Here is a 22017-nt window from a genome sequence, read left to right on the forward strand (position 1 = left end):
CAGAATGCATGAAAATTCAGAGACCTTCCACCTCAATGAAATTTCTGAGGGTCCAAAAGTCTGGGCATTTCAGAGAAATCCCCTCCATGTGAAAGACAAATTTTGCACCATGTTGCACTCTCTGTAACTAAAATGGAGACAAAAGTTTGCTGAGCTCCTTTGGCTTTGGAGGCAACATGTAGGACATGCATGTGTGTGCTGCTTTAAGCAGAGTATCTGTTGAGGTATCAGATATGAGTGGGACCCAGATCAGCAGAGATTCTGCAACTGTTCCAAACTGAAGCCACATGGGCCTTTGTTTCAGCAGATCTAAAGGAAATTGAAATGTCTACAGCAGATTCAAATGCTGTGAAATGCCTCTGGTACACTCCAGTACTGGCCTCCACTGCTTTGGAGCAGAGCCATGTCTTTTTCAGAGTAACTAATCTCCTTTGGAAAAACTGCTCTTGGCTTACATCTAGAGACTTAGATCCTGACCACAGAACATCAAGTGATCATCAGGCCTAAAGTGGGTGCTATCCAATGTACTAAACCATAAAGTAGGACAAACGCGAGAACACTCCATCATCAAATAGAAGTGGTATATAAGAGATCAGCTGCGAGCAGGTTGTGAATAATCAGGTAGGCTGTCTGAACAGATGGCTCACATTCCCAGTACACCCACTCTTCTGTACTGTCATTTCTCCCATTTCTCCCTCAAATCACACCTATGGTCTCCAGAGAATTTCTTATGGCCAGCTGACTGAGGAAGAAAAAATTCAACTTTGGTTTAGAGATGGTGCCTCATGCTGAGACCAGCTGGAAGTGATTTGCTGAATCATATCTCCATAACAGGGGTGACCTTGACAGCAGAAAGAAATCTTCACAGTAAGCCAAACTTCCAGCAGTACATCTATCTGATTTTCCACTTTTGTCAAAGGAGAGATGGCAAAACACATGGAACTACATCCAATTACGGGTGACAACTAACCATCGGCCTGAATGATAAGGAACTTGAAAAAAATAAAGTTGGAGGATTGGTGACAAGAAGGTCTGGGGAAAAGGTAGTGGATCGACCTCTTAGAATGGATAAAGAGCATGAGACTATCTTCACCACATGTGAATACAAACCAAAGGGCATATACCACAAAAAGGCTCTCAAAACTCATGGGGATAAGAGAACTCTACAGGGATTGGCCATGACATCAGAAATGGAGGTTATGAATGGGCTGAACAGCACAGGCTTCCTACCACCAAGGCTTATGTGCCCGCCATCACTGCTGACTCCTCAGTTGGCTAACACCTGGGATCAATGCTGAGCTTCCACCATAACAGCATAGTCCAGGGAGATCAGCCATCCACCCAGTAACATGTTGTGGATTAATTCCTTTTATTAGGGAGGACAGCAGCAATGTGCCCACACTGTAAGAGATAGTTAGCCTAGATACGGATTTACCCTCTCTGCCTATATTGCTTGGCCAGTGCCACCATCTGTGGACTTACCCCCCATCACGGTATTCTGCACAACACCGCCTCTGCCAAGGCACTTACTTTACTGCACAAGAGGTGAGATGACAGACTCACCCCAAAGAATTCACCATCTTACCATGTATCCCATCAGCCCAGATGAGTTTCAGTAGTTATACCTACCGAGTAAGTTAATAACTCCATCATTGTAGCAGGCAAAAAGTTTGATAAGATCTTTAAAAAGAAGCATAAATGCAGCATTTATGACACCATTTGTTAGTTCATTTGGATGCACCTAGAAAAAGATGAAAATTTTATGTTAGCTGTATATCACCAAGTCAGATTTTTTCTCCCATCACATTAAAATGTCTCAAATAATTACTAAGAAATTCACTCATATCCTATTAATACAAATGTTGGGTAACTCATTGAGCAACCCTACCAATATCAAAAGATGGGTTGTACATATTTTTGCTTCAATTTAAGGTCAATGAAGTTAGGTCCTATCAATTAAGAGACATACATATATTCTGTTTGACCAATAATCCATAGATCAATCAAGTCCAACTTTTGAACATCTGTTCTTTTTGTTCCTTTTACTATGTTATATAACTTTCTTCCAATTCCCCATTAGGTCTTTGTGAAAGAATTCAGGCTCCAGGGGCCTGCAATGACTCAGAGAGGAAGAACAGCATTGGGAATACTTCAGCAAACTACCCTAAAATAATCCTTGAGACTCTTAGCCATTCACCCATCTGTAAAATACTCTAATCACCAACACAAAGGAGCATAATTTCTCCCCACACTTCAATTCTTATTCACAATTCCTCAGGCTCTTTTCTTTTTCCCTTTATGACTTTTTTCCTGTAAGGAAGAACTCTTACTAAGAGCAGGAAAAGCAAAGAAAAATAAATAGAGAAAAAGTTAAGAGAAGCAATTCCATAGATATTTAGTTAAGTCTTTATTATAAATATTTAGTTAAGTCTTTATTATAAAATCTGTCAAAAAATAGTTAGATGGTTTTCTCAGGAGTTAGGTGTTATGACTTGGATTCAGTTATAGACTATATCATCTTAACAGAGACTTTAAGTTACTAATATTTGAGGAAAATCTTTGTTTTAGGCAGCCACCAAAATAGAGGAAAGCTAACAATGTGAGTTAACAATCTTCCTACATGTCAAAATATTTTCTTTTCATGAATTAGATTTTTAAATTAAACTTACTTCGAGATAACAGTAAATTTATATGCAGTTGAAAGAAGTAACACAGAGAGATCCCATATACCATTTACCCAGCTTCTCCCAATGCCAGTGCCTTACAAAACCATAGTACAGTACCACAACCAGGATATTGACAATGATACAATCCACCGACCTTACTCAGATTTCCCCAGGTTTACTTGTACTCATTTGTGTGTATGTATTTAGTTCTGCACAATTTTAACACATGTGTATATTGGTGTATCCACCACCACAGTCAAGATACAGGTATAGTTTTAAGAGACAAATCATGCCGATATTGCCAGGAAGGACCAATGTTATCTATGATAAAACAAAAATAATTCATTGGTGGATAGTGTCATTTAAGCAGTCTACATAAAATGGTTTCTAACAGCAGGTCATTTACTTAGCTGCCTGAAGTTACATCTTGCAGACACTTCATCCTGTCAAGTACAACAGGAGGCCACCATACTGCTCAGAACATGAGGTTCCAAGAATATTATTTTTTCCATGACTGAAGTAAACACCTGGTAAACTGGAAAATCTGGGGAACCTAAATTATCTCTTCTGAGCTTCACAACTTGAACTAAGTATTCATCTAAATGAGGGAGATCTCAAGCTGCTTCCTGAGGAAAACTCTAGATTTACCTGTAACCCACCTTCAAATGAGAGACAATATTAATTATGCAAGAAACATTTTCTGGTGAGATACATACATCAAATTCAAGCAGTGCATCAATTTGTCCCTGAAGTATTGGCATACTCTTTAGTAGCTTCTCTGGAGCCATTGTCCTCATTACACCATCGGCCCTACAATTTTTTAAAAAAGAAAAGGATAAAACTTTCCTGCACATGAAAAATTCAAGACCATATGCATTGTTCTAAACTGCCCCCTCACACCAATTTAGTTAATCTTATGGGATCACTTTGAAGTTTTCAGAGGTTGTAGTTGTCTCTCCTCTCAGTACTATTAATACTTCCTCTTAACCATTCTTACTCTTCAACCGTACAAGCAATGCTTGCTTTCTCTCTGCACTGTCCTCTGGAAAAAAGCATTGTGGTGTGGATAAAAGAGGTCAGTTGAATTTCTAAATAAATTTTTCTAAATCTATAACAGACGTAATGTTAAAAATACAAGTTTTCTTTAAAGCCAGTTTTTTTCTTTTTTCTTTTGTTGAGAAACAGAAAATATGTCTTAGAAATCTATAAAACCTATAGGACTAGGAGAACAGAGTTTAAGCTATTAACCATGAAGTGAAGAAAAATGCACGCTGACATGCACAGTTTGCCCAAATGGAGATAAGAATTTAACCAGCTGCAGAAGACAAGACTGAAAGTTAGTGCGTAGGGTGTCTCAGAGGGGGCACTGTGCCCTGCACCCACCAACAACCTCTTAGAAAGCCCCTGTATCCAGTGATGGTCAAGGATGGTAGTATTACAACAGCTGAGGAAAACACCCAGGTGATGTGGAAGGGCTAATAATGGCAACTTTCAGGATCTCTCTAACTCCAGTGGTGAGGAAAGCACCCCAAAATATCTTTAAGTGTCCACACAGGGGTACAAGTTTCTAAGAAGGCCACAGACCTACTGCAAAGAGGTCAGAATGTAGCTGGGAATGTCAGCAATGGCTGCAGTGCCATGTAAGAAGTCAGGGGTGGTATAGACATTTTGACAATGTTGATTCTACTGAGGCTACAGTAACCAAAACAGCATGGTACTGGCATAAGAACAGAGACGTAGACCAATGGATCAGAACAGAGAACCCAGATATAAAACCATCCTCATATTGCCATCTGATCTTTGACAAAGAAGACAAAAACATATACTGGGGAAAAGAATCCCTATTCAATAAATGGTGCTGGGAAAACTGGATAGGCACATGCAGAAGACTGAAACAGGATCTGACCTCTCACCACTCACAAAAATCAACTCACGATGGGTAACAGACTGAAGCTTAAGGCATGAAATCATAAAAATTCTAGAAGAAAATGTTGGAAAACCCCTTATAGACATCAGCCTAGGCAAAGAATTTATGAAGAAGACCCCAAAGCAATCACAGCAACAACAAAAATAAATAAATGGGACCTGATCAAATTAAAAAGCTTCTGCACAGCCAAGGAAACAATCATTAGAGTGAATAGACAACCTACAGAATAGGAGAAAATATTTCCATGCTATACATCTGATAATGGCTGATAAATAAAATCTATAAAGAACTGAAGCAAATCAGCAAGAAAAAAATCAAACAACCTCATTAAAAAGTGGGCAAAAGACACGAACAGAAACTTTTCAAAAGAAGACAGACTAATGGCCAATAGACAAATGAAAAAATGCTCAAAATCTCTATCAGGGAAATGCAAATCTAAACCACAATGAGATATCACTTAACTCCAGTGAGAATGGCTTTTATCAAAAAGTCCCAAAACAACAAATGCTGGCATGGATGCAGAGAGATAGGAACACTCATACACTGCTGCTGGGACTACAAACTAGTACAACCGCTATGGAACGTAATATGGACATAACTCAAAGAACTAAAAGTAGAACTACGATTTGATCCAGGAATCCCACTACTGAGTATTTACCCAAAGGAAAAAAAAGCATTCTATAAAAAAGATATCTGCATCCGACAGTTTATAGCAGCACAATTTACAAGGGCAAAGACGTGGCAACAACCCAAGTGTCCATCAATACATGAATGGATTAATAAAATGTGATATGTGTATACCATGGAGTACTACTTAGCCATAAAAAATGGTGAACTAATACCTCCTGTATTAACCTGGATGGAAATGGAAACCATTCTTCTAAGTGAAGTAGCACAAGAATGGAAAAACAAATACATGTTCTCACCATTAAATTGGAACTAATCAATCAATACTTATATGCACATATGGAAATAATATTCATTGGAAATCAAGTAGGTGGGAGGGGAGAGCAGGGGATGGGTAAATTCACACCTAACAGGTGCAATGCACACTAGCTGGGGGATGGGCACACTTAAAACTTTGACTCAAATGGTACACAAGTGATTTGTGTAACCAAAATATTTGTATCCCTGTAATATTCTGAAATAAAAAAAAAAAGAAAGTTTGTTAGAATTCTTCTGGAGAACAATAAAAGAAGTCAGGGGAAGGCATATAAACTAGAATCATCTCTTATGAGAAGGGGTTGAAGGAAAATACCTAATTTTATAAAGTAGCCATCCACAAGAAAATAGTTTATTTTGAATAGGCAAGTTGGTATTACCACCATGATAAAAAAGTAGCTCAAAACTAACGTTAGATTAGCTACTACAAAGATAGAGTTATATCTCTTTGTGTGGATTGTTGAGAATAACATATGAAACCTTCTATAATACCTAGCCATTATTTGAAAGTTAGGAACAGATAAAAGATCTACATAAACTTCTAGCTGAACACTTCTGACAAGATTTAAACATCTATTTAGAGGGAAATCAATTGTAATTATGGATTAAAACTCAAATGTTTCTGTTTCAATGAGGTACAAACAATTGGTAGTATCAATAATTAGCTTGATTATGAGGGGTGTGTGTGTGTATGTATGTATGTGTTTTCTAGAACAGTGTTAACTCTCAGAAACAGAGCTCTACCTCCAAGATCAAGGTGAAAAAATGAAAAAAGAAAAAAAAAAAAAAGAAAAAAGAAAAAAAAAACCCAGAGCTCTACCACACACACAACTGCAGTTTCACCTCAACCAAAATACATTTAAATACCTATTGTCATCTATAGTCACTGTACTTTTAAATGAACCTGGTCTTAATTCTCTTCTTTATAAATTATTTAAAGGTACATATGTGTTTAAGAATTTTCAATTAATTTTAACAAATAAAATGTTACAGCATGTAAACTTTGAGCAGCAAATCAGATTTTCTTTTTTTTTTTTTTTTTTTTGTTATGAGACAGAGTCTTGCTCTGTTGCTCAGACTAGAGTGCCATGGCGTCAGCCTAGCTTACGGCAACCGCAAACTCCTGGGCTCAAGTGATCCTCCTGCCTCAGCCTCCTGAATAGCTGGGACTATGGGTACCACCTGTACACTACCACACCCAGCTAGTTTTTTCTCTTTTTAGTAGAAATGGGGTCTTGATCTTGCTCAGGGTCTTGAACTCTTGAGCTCAAGAGATTTTCCCACCTTGGCCTCCCAGAGCAAGGATTACAGGTGTGAGCCACCGCACCCAGACAGCAAATCAGATTTTTCTGCATGAAGATATAAGTAAAATCATTCATATTTCAACCTCAAGGCTAACTTTTATATTATTATTTATTGAGTTTCTTTTTTTCAGGTGTTGTAAACTTGGCCTTCATGATCAGAATTAGTTGGCATTTAAGCTTAGTTAAAATAAATCAAGTACACCTCAAGGACTTACTCTCCTCAAACAAATATAAGAAAGAAAAAACATACCCTTTCTTCACTCTGGCAAAATCAAATGCCATTTGTCGGTAAGAGAAAGCCTTTTCATTCAAATATCTACTATAGCGCCTTATGAAGGTAGACATATCATAACCTGAGGGAGGGGAGAGAGGGAATAAAACTGATTAATAAGATACCTTCAACTGTGTTTTGCATAGTACTATTTTTTTTAACTCCCCAAATAGAGATTGTTGCAGGATGAGGTCAATAAATGCATAAGACAGGCCTCATTTAAAATCTTACTTCTAGGCAAAAATACTTTTGGCATGAGGCATTCTAGGACTATTCAATTAGTTATTCTACTATCTTTGTACAGAATGTCTTTTCTGATTTTCCTTGCATTTTTGTTCACTGTTTCAAATATAGCCTGTTTCAGACTTAATTCATGTAGCCATCTGATAACGGTCCACTTGCTTGATGCACCTGCCTTACATGTAACAGGCAATCAGTAAATATGGTGAATGCACAAATGAATGCAATTCAAACTCTATTAGTCTACAAAGAAAATTTCTTTAAGACTGGAATCATTTTTTTCTAACTGGGAAGGCATCTTTTATTTCATTGTCTCCTGCATCTTCATAAATGCACAACTGTAGGTCTAGCATACCCATTGTTATTTTTTAAGGTAAACACTGAAAATGTCAAAAATAAAATTAGCATATACAACATGTACTATCTATAATTAAAAAATTTAAAGCTATATTTAAAAATAGTTATTTTTACATTTTTCTTAAATACCCAATGAAGCTATCAGTTGTAATGAATTTGGATTAATAACCTCACTTGAAAATTAAAGCATTAGCAAAAAATTATAAAACACAAATATTCTCACCATGGGATCCACTTTTGTCCAAAAAATTGCTGAGATTGAATAGCGTATTTCTAGAGGCCAGATACTGAATAAATCTCTGGAAAACAAAGATTAGACACCCATATGCTCAAATCATACATTTAAACAATTTCTGATACCAAAGGAAATTTTTTTTTTACAAATTCTCATTATGATCTCTTTTACTCAGTTATAAAGCTTCCTGATTTGCTTTCTCTGAAGGGGGAGAAAACTTTAATATTCACCGAATTAAATTGTATGATCTTTCATTTCTGCATATAACAGAAATACTGGAATTTAATAGGATTCAGCAGGTCTCCCATATAAAATGGGTAATTTTATCAATATTTTCCAAATAAATATTTTATGAAGACAATTTTCACTTAAAGGCACAAAGGAATATGTGCCTATGGGAAAAATAATTTTATTGTTCCTTTCTCCTAATATCTTTGCCACTAATAGGTTTATATGATATATACATTTTATGAACCAGTAATATTTAACACAGGCACACCTTCTCTTATCGCACTTTGCTTTACTGCACTTTGCAGATATTGCATTTTTTACAAATTGAAGGTTTGTGGCAACCCTGCTTGTTAAGCAAGTCTATCTATCAGTGTCATTTTTCCAACAGCATGTGCTCAATTTGGGTCTCTGTGTCACATTTTGGTAATTCTTGAAATATTTCAAACTTTTTCATTATTATTATATTTGGTATGGTGAGCTATGATCAGTGACCTTTGATGTTACCATTGTAATTCTTTTGGAGCACCATGAACTGCACCCATATAAAATGGTGGACTTAATCAATAAATGCTGTTTCTTCTGACTGGCTGTTCTATCTGTCTCCCTCTCCTTGGGCCTCCCTATTCCCTGAGACACAATAATATTGAAATTAGGTCAATTAGTAACCCTACAATGACCTCTAAGTGTTCAAGTGAAAGGAAGAAAGGAGGAGTCACATACATCTCACTTTAAATCAAAAGCTAGAAATGATTACACCTAGTGAGGAAGGCATGTCGAAAGCCGAGACAGACCAAAATCTAAGCCTCTTGTGCTAGTCAGCCAAGCTATAAATGCAAACAAAAAGCTCTCAAAGAAAATTAAAAATGTTCCGCAAGTGAAAGCACAAAGAAGAGAGTGAAACAGCCTTATTGCTGATATGGACAAGGTTTTAGCAGTCTGGATAGAAGATCAAACCGGCTCAACATTCCCTTAAGCCAAAGCCTAATCCAGAGTCAGGCCCTAACTCTCTTCAATTCTATGAAGGCTGAGAGAGGAAAGGAAGCTGTAGAAGAAAAGTTTGATGCTAGCAGTGGATGGTTCATGATGCTTAAGGAAAGAGGCTGTCTAATATTAAAGTGCAAGGTGAAGTAGCAAGGGCTCATGTAGAAGCTGCAGCAAGTTATCCAGATCTAGCTAAGATAATTGATGAAAGCAGCTACTATAAACAAAAGGTTTTCAATGCCGACAAAATAGCCTTCTGAAAGAAGATGACACCTAAGACTGTCACATCTGGACAGGAGAAGTAGATTTCTGGCTATAAAGCTTCAAAGGACAGGCTGACCCTCTCATTAAGGCCTAACACATCTAGGGACTTGCAGTTGAAGCCAATATTCATTTACCATTCTGAAAATTTCAGGGCCTTTAAGAATTATGCTAAATCTATGCTGCCTGTGGTCTGGAAATGGAACAACAAAGCCTGGATGATAGCACATCTGTTTACAACATGGTTTACTGAATATTTTAAGCCTACTGTTGAGACCTACTGCTTAGAAAAAGAGGTTTCTTTCAAAATATTACTGCTCATTGATAATGCACTTAGTCACCCAAGAGTTGTGATGGAGATGCACAAGGAGATTAATGTTGTTTTCATGCCTGCTAACACAGCTCCATTCTGCAGCCCATGGATCAAGGAGTAATTTTGAACTTCAGGTCTTATTATTCAAGAAATATATTTTGTAATGCTCTAGCTGCCATAGCTAGTGATTCCTATCATGGATCTGGGCAAAGTAAATTGAAAGCCTTCTGGAAAGGATGCACCATTCTAGACGCCATTAAGAACATTCATGATTTATTGGAGGAGGTCAAAATTGTAACATTGACATTGGAAAAAGTTGATTCCAATCCTAATGAATGACCTTGAGGAGTTCAAGACTTCAGTGCAAAAAGGAACTGCAGATGCGGTGGAAATAGCAAGAGAAGTAGAATTATAAATGGAGCCTAAGATATGACTGAACTGCCGCAGTTTCATGATAAAACTTGAATGGAAGAGGACTTGCTTCTTTGGGATGAGCAAAGAGAGTGGTTTCTTGGGATGGAATCTAGCCTGGTGAAGAGGCTGTGAACATTGTTGAAATGACAATGAAGGATTTAAAATATCATACAAACTTAGTTGATAAAGCAGCAGCAGGGTTTGGAAGGTAAAATGCTATCAAACAACATAGCATGCTACAGAGAAATCTTTTATGAAAGGAAGAGTCAATCGATATGGCAAACATTTCTGTTGTCTTATTTTAAGAAACTGCCAGTCATCCCAACCTTCAGCTACCACTACCCTGATCAGTCAGCAGCCATCAACACTGTGGCAAGACCCTCTACTAGCAAAAAAAAATTATGACTCACTGAAGGCTCAGATGATCATTTGATGATCATTTTCTAGCAACGAAGTATTTTGATATTAAGATATATATATTATTTTATTAGATATGATGCTATTGCACACTTAGACTATAGTATAGTGTAAACATAACTTTTATATGTACTGGGAAACCAAAAAATTTGTGTAACTTGCTTTATTGCAATATTCACTTTACTGCAGTGGTTTGGAACTGAACCTGCAGTATTGCTAAGGTATGCCTATACTTCAGTACCTGTAAGATAGTGTCTAGCTTAAAATTTATTTTTTGATAAATAGCTAAATAGAATATTAAAATTGTATTCTAGGTTATTTGAAACTGTGTATTTCCTTTTATTTTTCTCCTAAGTAGTAAAAATTTGAAGGGCCTTAAATCATCACCATGTTCTTCCATAAAAGCCTCCTTCCTCCACCAGAAAAAGAAAAGGTAAGTTTATTTAGTTTACCTCATTTCCATGCACCATGAGATGATGTGTTGTCACTAAAGCTTTAAATACAACCACCCAGCTACTGTTTGTTGCCCGCTCAAAGAGAGTGTCGGCCATCTGGGGAATATTAACATTGGTCTCATTGGTAGCCTGGATCAAATCTATGAAAACAGAAGATACCAATCAATGATATTAACAATTACATATAAAAATTCATTTCAAACTTTAAACATTTAAATCTGTTTACTAAAATATGACTTCAAAATTACTTTAATAACTGATAACAAAATTAAAAAAAATTAAACCATAGTATTCTTACCTGTGTATACATAAATACATTATTTACTCAATGTATTTATTTATTCTTGAATATATTTCTCTATTGAATTTTCTTCTGTACTCTTTTCTGAATTTATCTGTTTTCAGATTTATCTGCTGTTACCGATGCCATTTTTAAAATGACAAACTCCAGGACAACTAAGCCTCATGTTAACCTTTGTTTTTGGTCTCAGCACAATGTCTCAAACATGGACAATTACTCTATACCTCATTTGAATGTACTAACATAAATGTTTCTTTTGAAACATGATAGCTAAAAGTATATTTCACTTGGATTTTAATTTTTAAGGGTACTAAACATACCTGTCACATGAATGGAAGAAAGAGAACAAATAGTAAAAGGGAAAAGAATTCCACTATGTCCATCTAAGGTTTCATGGAACATCAAGCAGGCATTAAATTGCAATAATTTTTGTTTTTAAATGGGGTCTCCCTCTGTTGCCTGGGCTAGAGTGCAACGGCATCATCATAGCTCACAGCAACCTCAAACTCCTGGGCTTAAGCAATCCTCGTGCCTCAGTCTTCCGAGTAGATGGGACTACAGACACACACCACCATGCTCAGCTAATTTTTCGATTTTTTTAAAGAGATGGGGGTCTCATGATGTTGCTCAGGCTGATCTCGAACTCCTGGACTCAAGTGATCCTTCTGCCTCAGCCTCCCAGAATGCTGGGATTACAGGGATAAGCCACTGCACCCGGCCAAATTACTATAATTTGACCTGAGTTTATAAGAGTGTTAACTGTTCTAAATCATTCGTTGTCCACATCTACATATTATTCATACGATTGCAGGTGTATTTCAGGAAAAACTTCATATATTGGCCAACAGGAGGTACGTAGCATTAAGAAAAATGGTTAGTACTGTCAAAACTTAAATGGGGCAACCAAAGATCATGTGTTAAGGAACAAAGGCAAAGCCATACTGGGACAGGGCAGACTTAAGTACTTCCAGCAGCACAAGATGACTTCTTCAGGACAACAGATACCGCACGGCTTCTGTCACAAGCCACACCTACCCTGCAGAGAACTGCATGTGATACCCAGTTCCTAAGAAATTCCACATAACAAACATACTCCATTTTCCTTACTCAAAACCCACACTCAGTAATCATTAAGCTATACCTTTATTTTATGCATTTCTCTATTTCACAATAAATAACGTTTTAGAAAATTGGTACTCTATCTCTAAGAAGCTCTTAACTCCTTAGACTAAAGAGTATCAATAATTGTTCTGAATTGTAAATGGACTAAACCAGGCTTATTTCCTACTTTAAATCGATTTTAAATTTTAGTTGTCACCCCTATCCTATCAATACCCCCCCCAATATTTTACTTTATCTTAATTCTACTTATCCTTCAGGAAATCTATCCTGGTCCCTTTCAAATGCAGCCCCATGTAACCTCCCTCTGTTCTAAAACCTTTAAACTCTTTGTTCCTGCTGGGGGTTCAGATTAGATGTATATTTGTCATAAATTCCTACCATACCACAGCTCTTTGAAGATGGTGACAATGTCTGTTTCCTGTGCAGTGCTTTGCAGAGTACTTTATACAATAAACATTTGTTGAACAAAATGTATAAAAAGCATACTTTAGCCAAAATAGCCAAATGAGTCTACATTTGGAAGATGTGAATAACTCAGTGAACTAATATTTTCCAAATGATTAGTACATAATGTTACAAAATAATGCATAGGTAAAAGATCCAAAGTACACAAGACAGGCCAACGCATTTTAATGTTACAGAATATAAAAAGTTCACTGATCTAGTCTCAGGTTCAATATTGCAAATTAAAGAAACTACCACTTGAAGAGTTGTAGTGTAGTATCAAAGAAGAATATCCACAATTTTCTGAAAAGGCTATTAAAATAGTTCTCATTTTTCCAACTGTATATCTTTGTGAAGTGAGATTTTCTTTATACACTTCATCTAAAACAATATATCCTAACAGACTGAATACAGAAATAGATAATGAACATCAGTCTTCTATTTAGCAAGAAATTAAAGAGATTCGTAAAAATGTAAAACAATACCACTCTTCTCACTATTTTTTTTCTTTTTGGAAAATAATTATTTGCCCTTAAAAGTATTATTTGTATTAACATGGCTACATGTAACATGTATTATTATTATTATCTAAAAGTGAATATTTTAAAACTTTCTCAGGTTTAATTTCTAATACAATAAATATCTCACATAAACAAATGCTCCCTGAGTTCAATAATTTAAGACTACAAAGGGGTCCTGAGACCAGTTTGAGAGCTGCTATTCTTCATATACAGATGATCCTCAATTTATAATGGGTTTACACCCCAATAAACCTATTGTAAGTTGAAATATTTTAAGTCAAAAATGCATTTAATACACCTAACTGAACATTAACAGCTTAGCCTTGCCTACCTTAAATGTGCATAAGACACTTACATTAGCCTACAGTTGGGCAAATCATCTCATGAAAAGCCCATTTTGTAATAAAGTATTGAATATTTCAAGTAATTTATTGAATACTGTACTGAAAGTGAAAAACAGAATGGTTTTGCACCATTGCCAAGTTGAAAAATTGTTAAATTGAAACATTTTAAGTCAGGACCATCTGTATACCTAGAAAGAGAATTGCTAGGTTGTGGGGTATGTACATATTTAACTTAAAATTGTTTTTACATATAAGCAATTTATGTTCTTACCAGCAGTCTACATAAGTTACTACTGCTGTACTTCCTCACCAAGTAAATGGTTTTCATTTAAAGAATTTCAAAAAATTAAACAAAAACAAACTATAGTTATAATATAAACATGCAGAAAAAAATTCTTGAAAATTCTGAGAATCTAAATGTTATATATATATAGCATATTTGAATTCCTTAGAATTCAAAATTTTAGTTAAACTTGGGAAGACATATCTGGTATGTTTTTGGTGGTTTGAAACACGGCTTGTATACATTTAAAGTGTACTATTTGATAAGTTTTGACAAACATATGCACTCATAAAACTATTACTAAAATCAAAATAATGAACACATCCATCACCCCTCAATGGTTTCCTCATACCCTTTTGAAATTCCTCTTTCCTATTCCTCCCCATTTTCCTTCCTTGCTGTCCTCTGGCAACACCAATTTGCTTTTAGTCAATACATATTAGGTTTCATTGTCTAAATTTTATATAAAGAGAATCAAACTTTTTTCTGGGAGGGGGGAAGTAGGAATTCCTTCAGTTAGCATAGTTAATCTGAGATTCATACAAGTTGTTGCATGTATCAACAGGTCATTCCTTTTTATTGTGGAGGTGTATTCCATTATATGAACATACCAAAATTGTTTATTCATTCACCTCTGATGGACATTTGGAGTGATTCCAGTTTGGGGCTATTACAAATAAAGCTGCTATGAACATTTCCATACAATTATTTATGTGGACATATGCTTTCATTTCCCTTGGGTAACTGCCTGGAAGTAAAATAGTTGAATCATTTTTTAAGTAAATATTTAATTTTAGGGAATTCTTCCAAAATGGTTTTATCATGTCACATTCCCACCAGCAGTGTATGAGTGTTACAGTTGCTCTACATCCTTGCAAAGACTTGATAGGGTCTTTTTAATTTTTTTGCCATTCTAATATATATGTTGTGGTGTCTCATGGAGATTTTTCTTTGCATTTTCATAATGACTGTAATGATGTTGAGCATTTCTTTCATGTACTTTTCATTTGTTTATTTGCCAATGATATACATTCTTTGCCCATGTTATTGGATTATTTCTTTTCTTATTACTGACTTAGGCTGGACCAAGTCCTCTATCATATATGTGGTTTGCAAATATTCAGGTCTGTGACTTCCATTTTCATTCTCTTAACAATGCCTTTCAAATAACAGAAATTCTTAATTATGATGAAGTCCTATTTATCAAGTTTTTCTGTTATGGATCATACTTTTGGTGTCATATCCAAGAAATCTTTGCCTAACCCAAGGTCACAAGATTTTCTATGTTCTTTCTGCAAGTTTTATACTCTTAGGCTTGTATATTTAGGTCTATAATACATTATTAGTTTTTAGAAATGGTATAAGGTATGGGCATAAGGATTTTTTTTTGCATATGGATATCAAACTGTTCCAACACCATTTGTTTAAAAAACTATACTTTCTCCACGGAATTGCTGTTACACTTTTATCAAAAATCAAAGCACCATACATCTCTGAGTCTGTTTCAGGACTCTCTATTCTGTTCTATTAATCTATTTGTCTATCTTTATACCAATACCAAACTATCTTGATTACTGTAAATTTATTATAATTCTTGATATCAGGCAGTATTTGCCCTCCAACCTTGTTCTTTTTCAAAGTTGTTTTGGTTCTTTTAGGTCTTTTGTATTTCCATGAGATTTACATTGAGCTTATCAACTTTAACAACAACAACAAAAAAAACTACTAGGATTTTCACTGGGATTATGTTGATTCTATAAATAAATAGGGGGTAAACTGGCATCTTAACAATATTGAGTTTTCTAATCCATGTACATGGTCTATTAATTTAGGTTTTTAATTTCTCTCAGCAATGTTTTGCAGTTTTCAGTATGCAGGTCTTATACATATTTTGTCAGATACATTCCTAAGTATTTCATATTTTTTCACAACATGATAAATGGTATTATTTATTTTTCATTTCAATATCTAAATGTTCCTTGCGAATATTGAGAAATACAACTGTCTGTATATTCATCTTGTATTCTGCAATTTTGCTAGACTAACATTTCTCTTTGTTAGATTTCTTCATATTTTCTGCATAGGTGATCATGTTATCTGTGATTAAAGTCAGTTTTACTTCTTCCTCTGCAATCTGGGTAACTTTTTCCTTCTTTTTCTTGCCTGATGGCACTGGGTAGAATCTCCAGTGCAATTTGAATAGAAGTAGTGAGAGAGTACATTCCTGTCTTCTTCCTGATCTTAGGGGGAAAACATTTAGTCTTTCACTAGTAAGTAGGATGTTACCTACAGGTTTTCCATAGATCTCCTATGTTGGGTTAACAAAGTTCCCTTCTGTTCCTAGTTGCTCATAGGTTTTATTTTTGAATGGATATTGAATTTTGTCAAATATATTTTCTGTGTCTATTGAGATGATCATATAGTTTTTCTTTTTCAGTTTGTATGGTGAATTACATTGATTAATTTTCTAATGTTAAAATAACCTTGGATTCCTGGGATAAAACTCCTTGGTTATCATATTTTTTATACTTTTTTATATGTTGTTGGATTTGATTTGTTAAAATTTTATAAGAATGTTTACATCTATGTTCATTAGGGATACTGGTCTATAGATTTCTTATAATGGCTTTTCTGGTTTGGGGATCAGAGTAATGCTGGCATCACAGAGTAAGTTGAGAAGTATTTTCTCATCTTTAATTATATAGAAGAGTTTATGTCAAACTGGTATTATTTTTTTCTTAAATGTTTAATAGTTTTCGCCAATGAAGCCATTAGGGCCTAGAGTTTTGTATGTTTGTTTTTATTGTTGTTAGAAGGTTTTAAACCACAAATCCAATTTCCTTACTAGATATAGAGCTATTAAGGTTATCTATTCTTTTGTGTGTGAGCTTCCTTAGTTTGTGCCTTTCAAGGAACTTGTTCTTTTCACATAAGTTGTTGAATTTATTTGCATCAAGTTACTAGCAGCATTCCCTTATTGTCCTTTTAACATCTGTAGAAGCAGCAGGGATATCACCTCTCTCATTCCTGATATTGGTAATTTATCTCTTCTCTCTTTTTTACCGACCAGTCTGGTCAAGGCTTTTATATTTTATCAATCTTCTCAAAGAACTGAACCCATCTCCACTGGGATCTGTCTGGGGTCCTCCACCCTGTGCTGTGGCCGTTAAAGCTCTTTCATGGCAGAAAGCTGGGACAATCATAGAACTCTCCTTATTTGTGTTCTACCTTTCAAGGATAACTGTCTTTTTTCGCCTGATGGCCAGTATACTGACAACAGTTATTTAATATGCTTTTGTCCCTTTTTCCAGTTGTTTCAGGCATGAGGGTAAATACAGACTCTCCTTGTCACTCCACTTTGCCACAAAGTGTAAGTCTTTCTTTTTGGTAGTTTTGAGCAATTGCAAATTTATCTTAGAAAACCTCTCTGAGGTAAGATGCTATCATCAACAAGAGAATGAAAGAAATAGATATAAGTGGAAAGACAACTTTAACTTTTTAGGAGTTGTAAATAATTGTTCACTAAAATAAGACAATAGCATAAAACATGAACAGTTTTCAAATTCATGGTCACCTACTTCTTTTTCTACTACTATGTGAGACTGTCAACCACCAAACCATGGGAAAAGATAGCTCATCACAGGGACTTCATTACTTCTTACTTGACCTTCTCTATAAACTCTTCTCTGGATCACTTCCAATACAACTAGATATATCTATGGAAAATTAACTACCCAAGTATACCCTTTTGATCATACCAGTCACCTGTTCATATCCCTTTGGGGCCTCCTGCTGTCCACTGAATTAAACACAAATAACTCAAGTATATACCTTATACCTTATACTTACACCTTGAATGTAGACCTTTCATTAGAAGACTCAACCACCTTCCTAATCTTTTCTCTGCTACAAATTGTGCTCCAACAAAATTATTCTTATACATATTAATGCTATTCTCACTGCCTATAGTGTCTGTGCCTTCACCTTATTGAGACCTCATCTCTCAGAATCAATGTCAAATACTATATCCTCCACGAAGTCTTTTCTGATACTGCCCTTAAGTAGAAGAGAGGCTTTGATTTTTTTCCTCCATGCAAAGTAAGACAAAGGATATTGGTCTTGAAGCAAGAGACCTTGTTCACAACCTGACTCTGCTACTTACAGATAAGTTGATTTGACTAGTCTGCAGCTGTGTTTTTTTAATCTAGAAATGAAGGTATTAGTAACAATCATATAGGAGAGACACTGTCATTTGTGCTAATCTTTACCTCACATACCTCTATTGTACTCCTCATAATACAGAATTACAATTATTAGTTTACATACATCTGTCACCCACTTGTGCTCATGGTCCAACAGGTAGTGAGGAAGTCATACCTGTATCTTTGGATCCCTGGTACCTAACACAGGCCCTGACATATAAAACAACTCAATAAATATGAGATGGCTACAAACTGTCTTGTTAACTGTCTCAATCTAAAATACTTTCATACTGAAATTGATAACAGATATTAAAGGCCAATTTCTTTCAATAGCTCTTATTGGACTCAATAGAATTAACAAATTAGCAGAAAAAGTTACTTGCTATTTCATTGTTATGTATACTTTTATCAGCAGCCTAAATTTAGAAAAGCATCCTCTATTCCATTTAAAAATCTCTAAGTTTAGTTACACAATTTTGTCAAACCCGACTAGGACAGCAATTTTCCTTTGACTGAATGCCAGAAATGGGAACAAAGATTGGTCATTCTTTCACCTTACTATCCTCTAAACTTCAGGTTCCACAAAAAGAAAATGAGAAGCTACAGACCAAAGTCCAATGACACACTAATAGCAATTTTTAAATATTCCTATCATATAATAACAGTTCAGAATATTTATGAGCTAATGCACATCCAAAATTATTAATTGTAATTATTTTAAATTTATATAAATTTTATCTCTTTCCTTCCTTCCTCCCTTCCTGTTATGGATTGAATGTTTGTGTCCCCCTAGACCCAATTCATATGTTGAAACCCTAACTCCCAATGTAATGGGATTAGGAGGTAGGGAACCTTGAGGGGTGATCAGGTCATGAGGGTGGGGCCCTCATAATGGGATTAGTGCCTCATAAGAAAGCCCTTAGCAAAGCGCTCCAGTTCTTTCTGCTATGTGAGGACGCGAGACATTAGCATCACTCTGCCTTCTGGAAGAGGGTCCTCACCAAAACACACCCTGCTGGACTTCTAGTCTCCAGAACTGTGAGAAATAAATTTCTGTTGTTTATAAGCACTAGCCTATGTTGTTATGGCAGCAAACTAATATCCTCCCTCCCTCCCTGCCTGCCTGTTTGCCAGTTAACAGAGAGCTCAAACCTGCAAACATTTATAAATAGAAGCAAATCCTTCCTATTTGGATAATACAAAAAAATAATGGTGCAGACGATTTAGAAGTTTTTCTTTGTTGGGTTCAGCATGAATGACAGACACTAAGGTTGCCTCACCAACAGCTATTTCCTTCCCCCTTCTTCTGTACTGGCAGAATCCTGCCCTCATCCCTGCCCTGCCCATCAGAAAGGCCAAAATGCCAGATATGTGCAATCCCAGCTTCCCTCGTAGCTAGATATACAATCAGTCTGCTGGTGTGGTCACCTGGGAAAACTTTTTCCTGTGTAATAAACAGAGTTATATAATAAAAGAGTGGGAACATGCTTCCTCCCCTTCAAAGGATGTAGTTGTGCATGCATGTGACATCATGGCCATCTTAAGACAGGAGAATAGACTTCATCATCAAGGGGGAGAGAGCAGAGGGGAAATATGGAAAACACCTGGGTCTCAGTAATCTATCGTCTTTTGAGTATCTCACAGCTCCTCAAGATCCCGCACTGATTCCATGCTTCCAGAGAGCACTCAACAACCCCAGCAGTGCCTTCCCTTGGGATAAGAGCTCTTCGCCTAAAAGCTTAGTTTCAGATGAGTTGTTTACAGAAACTGAGAGGATTGTACTTTGAGAAGGAAAAAGGAGACTTAACAATGTGTGAAATAATTCTACAATTTTATGAAATATAAACTTTGCAAGCAGAAGTTCTGCGGTAACATGAGGAAGACTGGAACATCATCGGAACAAGAGTCTGAAGGAGGCAGCTGAACACCCCATGCACGTCCCAAAAGAACGGAGAGTGAGGAGTGGTATTGGGAGAACCGTGGCAAGTCCAGGCAAGGCTGAGCAGAAATGAAATGATCTAGTGAGGGTTGAGGTGGGAGTGATGCGTGAAGCTGCATAAATGAGAACAAACTAGGGGACAGAAAGAATAAGCAGTGATAACCATTCATTGCTATAAAACTTCATTTGTATTTTTACATTACTGCATGTGAAATTTAATATAATCTAATATCTAAGCTATTTAGGTAACTTCTTTCACCTCAAAGAAAAATATATATACTTTGTAATTTTTTGTAGTCCTTTGTAGAAATATATAGTGCAAAAATTCCCTTCTCTCTTTTTTTTTTTCTTTCTTTTTTTTTTTTTTTTGAGACAGAGTCTCCTCTGTTGCCCGGGCTAGAGTGAGTGCCGTGGCATCAGCCTAGCTCACAGCAACCTCAAACTCCTGGGCTTAAGCGATCCTACTGCCTCAGCCTCCCAAGTAGCTGGGACTACATGCATGCGCCACCATGCCTGGCTAATTTTTTCTATATATATTTTTAGTGGGCCAGATAATTTCTTTCTATTTTTAGTAGAGACGGGGTCTCACTCTTGCTCAGGCTGGAAAAATTCCCTTCTTATACTATTTGTTCCCTGATAGGATTTTGACAGATTCAAAATTAGGAGATGTAGTATATATCACAGCTATTGAGTTAAGGTTTTGGAGCCAGACCAGACCTAGTTCAATTACCTTGTATTATTTAACACTGGGTAACCTTGAGCAAAGTTGCCTCTCTGAACCTCCATTTCTTTATTACTATAATAGAAAAAATAATAACACTTATCTGACAGCCGTTTTATTAAACTGGGTAATGCAAGCAAAGTGTCCAGCATATAGCCAGATACACTGTAAGGCGTGCGCGCACACACACACACACACACACACACACACACACTTATAATTAGATTCACCCTCTGGCTACCTATATCGAAAAGGACTTCACATACTTTCTTAATGAATTCAATTAATTCATTAACAAATAGTTACTGAATGCCTATTATGTGTCAGGCACTCTTCTATCAGCTAGAAATACAGCAGTTCACAAAACAGACATTGTCTGGTTTCACAGAGCTTGCATTCTAATGGAGGACACAGACAAACAACTAGATATACAATGTCAGGCAGAGATAAGTACTGTGATGAAAAATAAAGTAAGGGGACAGACAGGTAGATAGACAGATAGACAGATAGATAGATAGACAGTGGGTATCAGATGGGGTGGTCAGAAAAGGCCTCCTCAAGGAAATGATATTTAAAGAAACCTAAATTCAGCAAGGGAGCCAGCCATTCAGTCATCTTGGGAAAGAATGTTCCAGGGAAAGGAAAACAGTAAGTGCAAAGGCCCCACGGTGAAGGTGTGGCTGCCAAGTTCAAGAGAAAACAAGAAAGCCAGTGTGACTGGAGAGCAGCAAGCGAGGGAGGGGGTGGCAGACAGAGAAAGGGGCAGGTTACAGATAATTCAGTGCATTACAGGTCACAGGAAGGACTTGGTATTTCATCCAAGACGTAATGGGAAGCTGCTACAGGGCTTTGATCAGGGGAGTGACATGACCCAACTTATAATATGAAGAATTACTATGGTGGCTCTATGGAGCATAACTGGGTAGGGAAAGGGAAGTTCGAGGTTATTTGAGTAGTTCATGTGAGAGGTGACAAGGATCTTGTACCTGTGTGGCAATAGGATGGAAGCAGGAAGTCAAAAGGTAGGATTACGGATATCTCAAAGGCAGAGCCAAGAGGAATAGCTGATGGTTTGATGGGGATGGGGCATAAGATACCGAGGGGAATTATGATAAACTTGTAGCAC

The 22017-nt window shown here is 36.2% G+C and overlaps 1 protein-coding gene across 1 annotated transcript in view; it reads right to left on the reverse strand.

Annotated features, from left to right (window-relative positions):
* Window positions 1–22017, reverse strand: part of SNAP91 (synaptosome associated protein 91) — a 136567-nt gene that overhangs the window by 85087 nt on the left and 29463 nt on the right. The window contains exons 2-6 of the mRNA XM_045543960.1: window positions 11012–11154; window positions 7931–8006; window positions 7090–7192; window positions 3383–3476; window positions 1630–1741 (exon numbers count right to left, since the gene is read on the reverse strand). Of these exons, the coding sequence (XP_045399916.1) occupies window positions 1630–1741; window positions 3383–3476; window positions 7090–7192; window positions 7931–8006; window positions 11012–11154 (528 nt within the window). The remainder of the gene's footprint in view (window positions 1–1629; window positions 1742–3382; window positions 3477–7089; window positions 7193–7930; window positions 8007–11011; window positions 11155–22017) is intronic.

Source organism: Lemur catta, chromosome 2 (genome assembly GCF_020740605.2).
Source record: "Lemur catta isolate mLemCat1 chromosome 2, mLemCat1.pri, whole genome shotgun sequence".
Classification (NCBI taxonomy): domain Eukaryota; kingdom Metazoa; phylum Chordata; class Mammalia; order Primates; family Lemuridae; genus Lemur; species Lemur catta.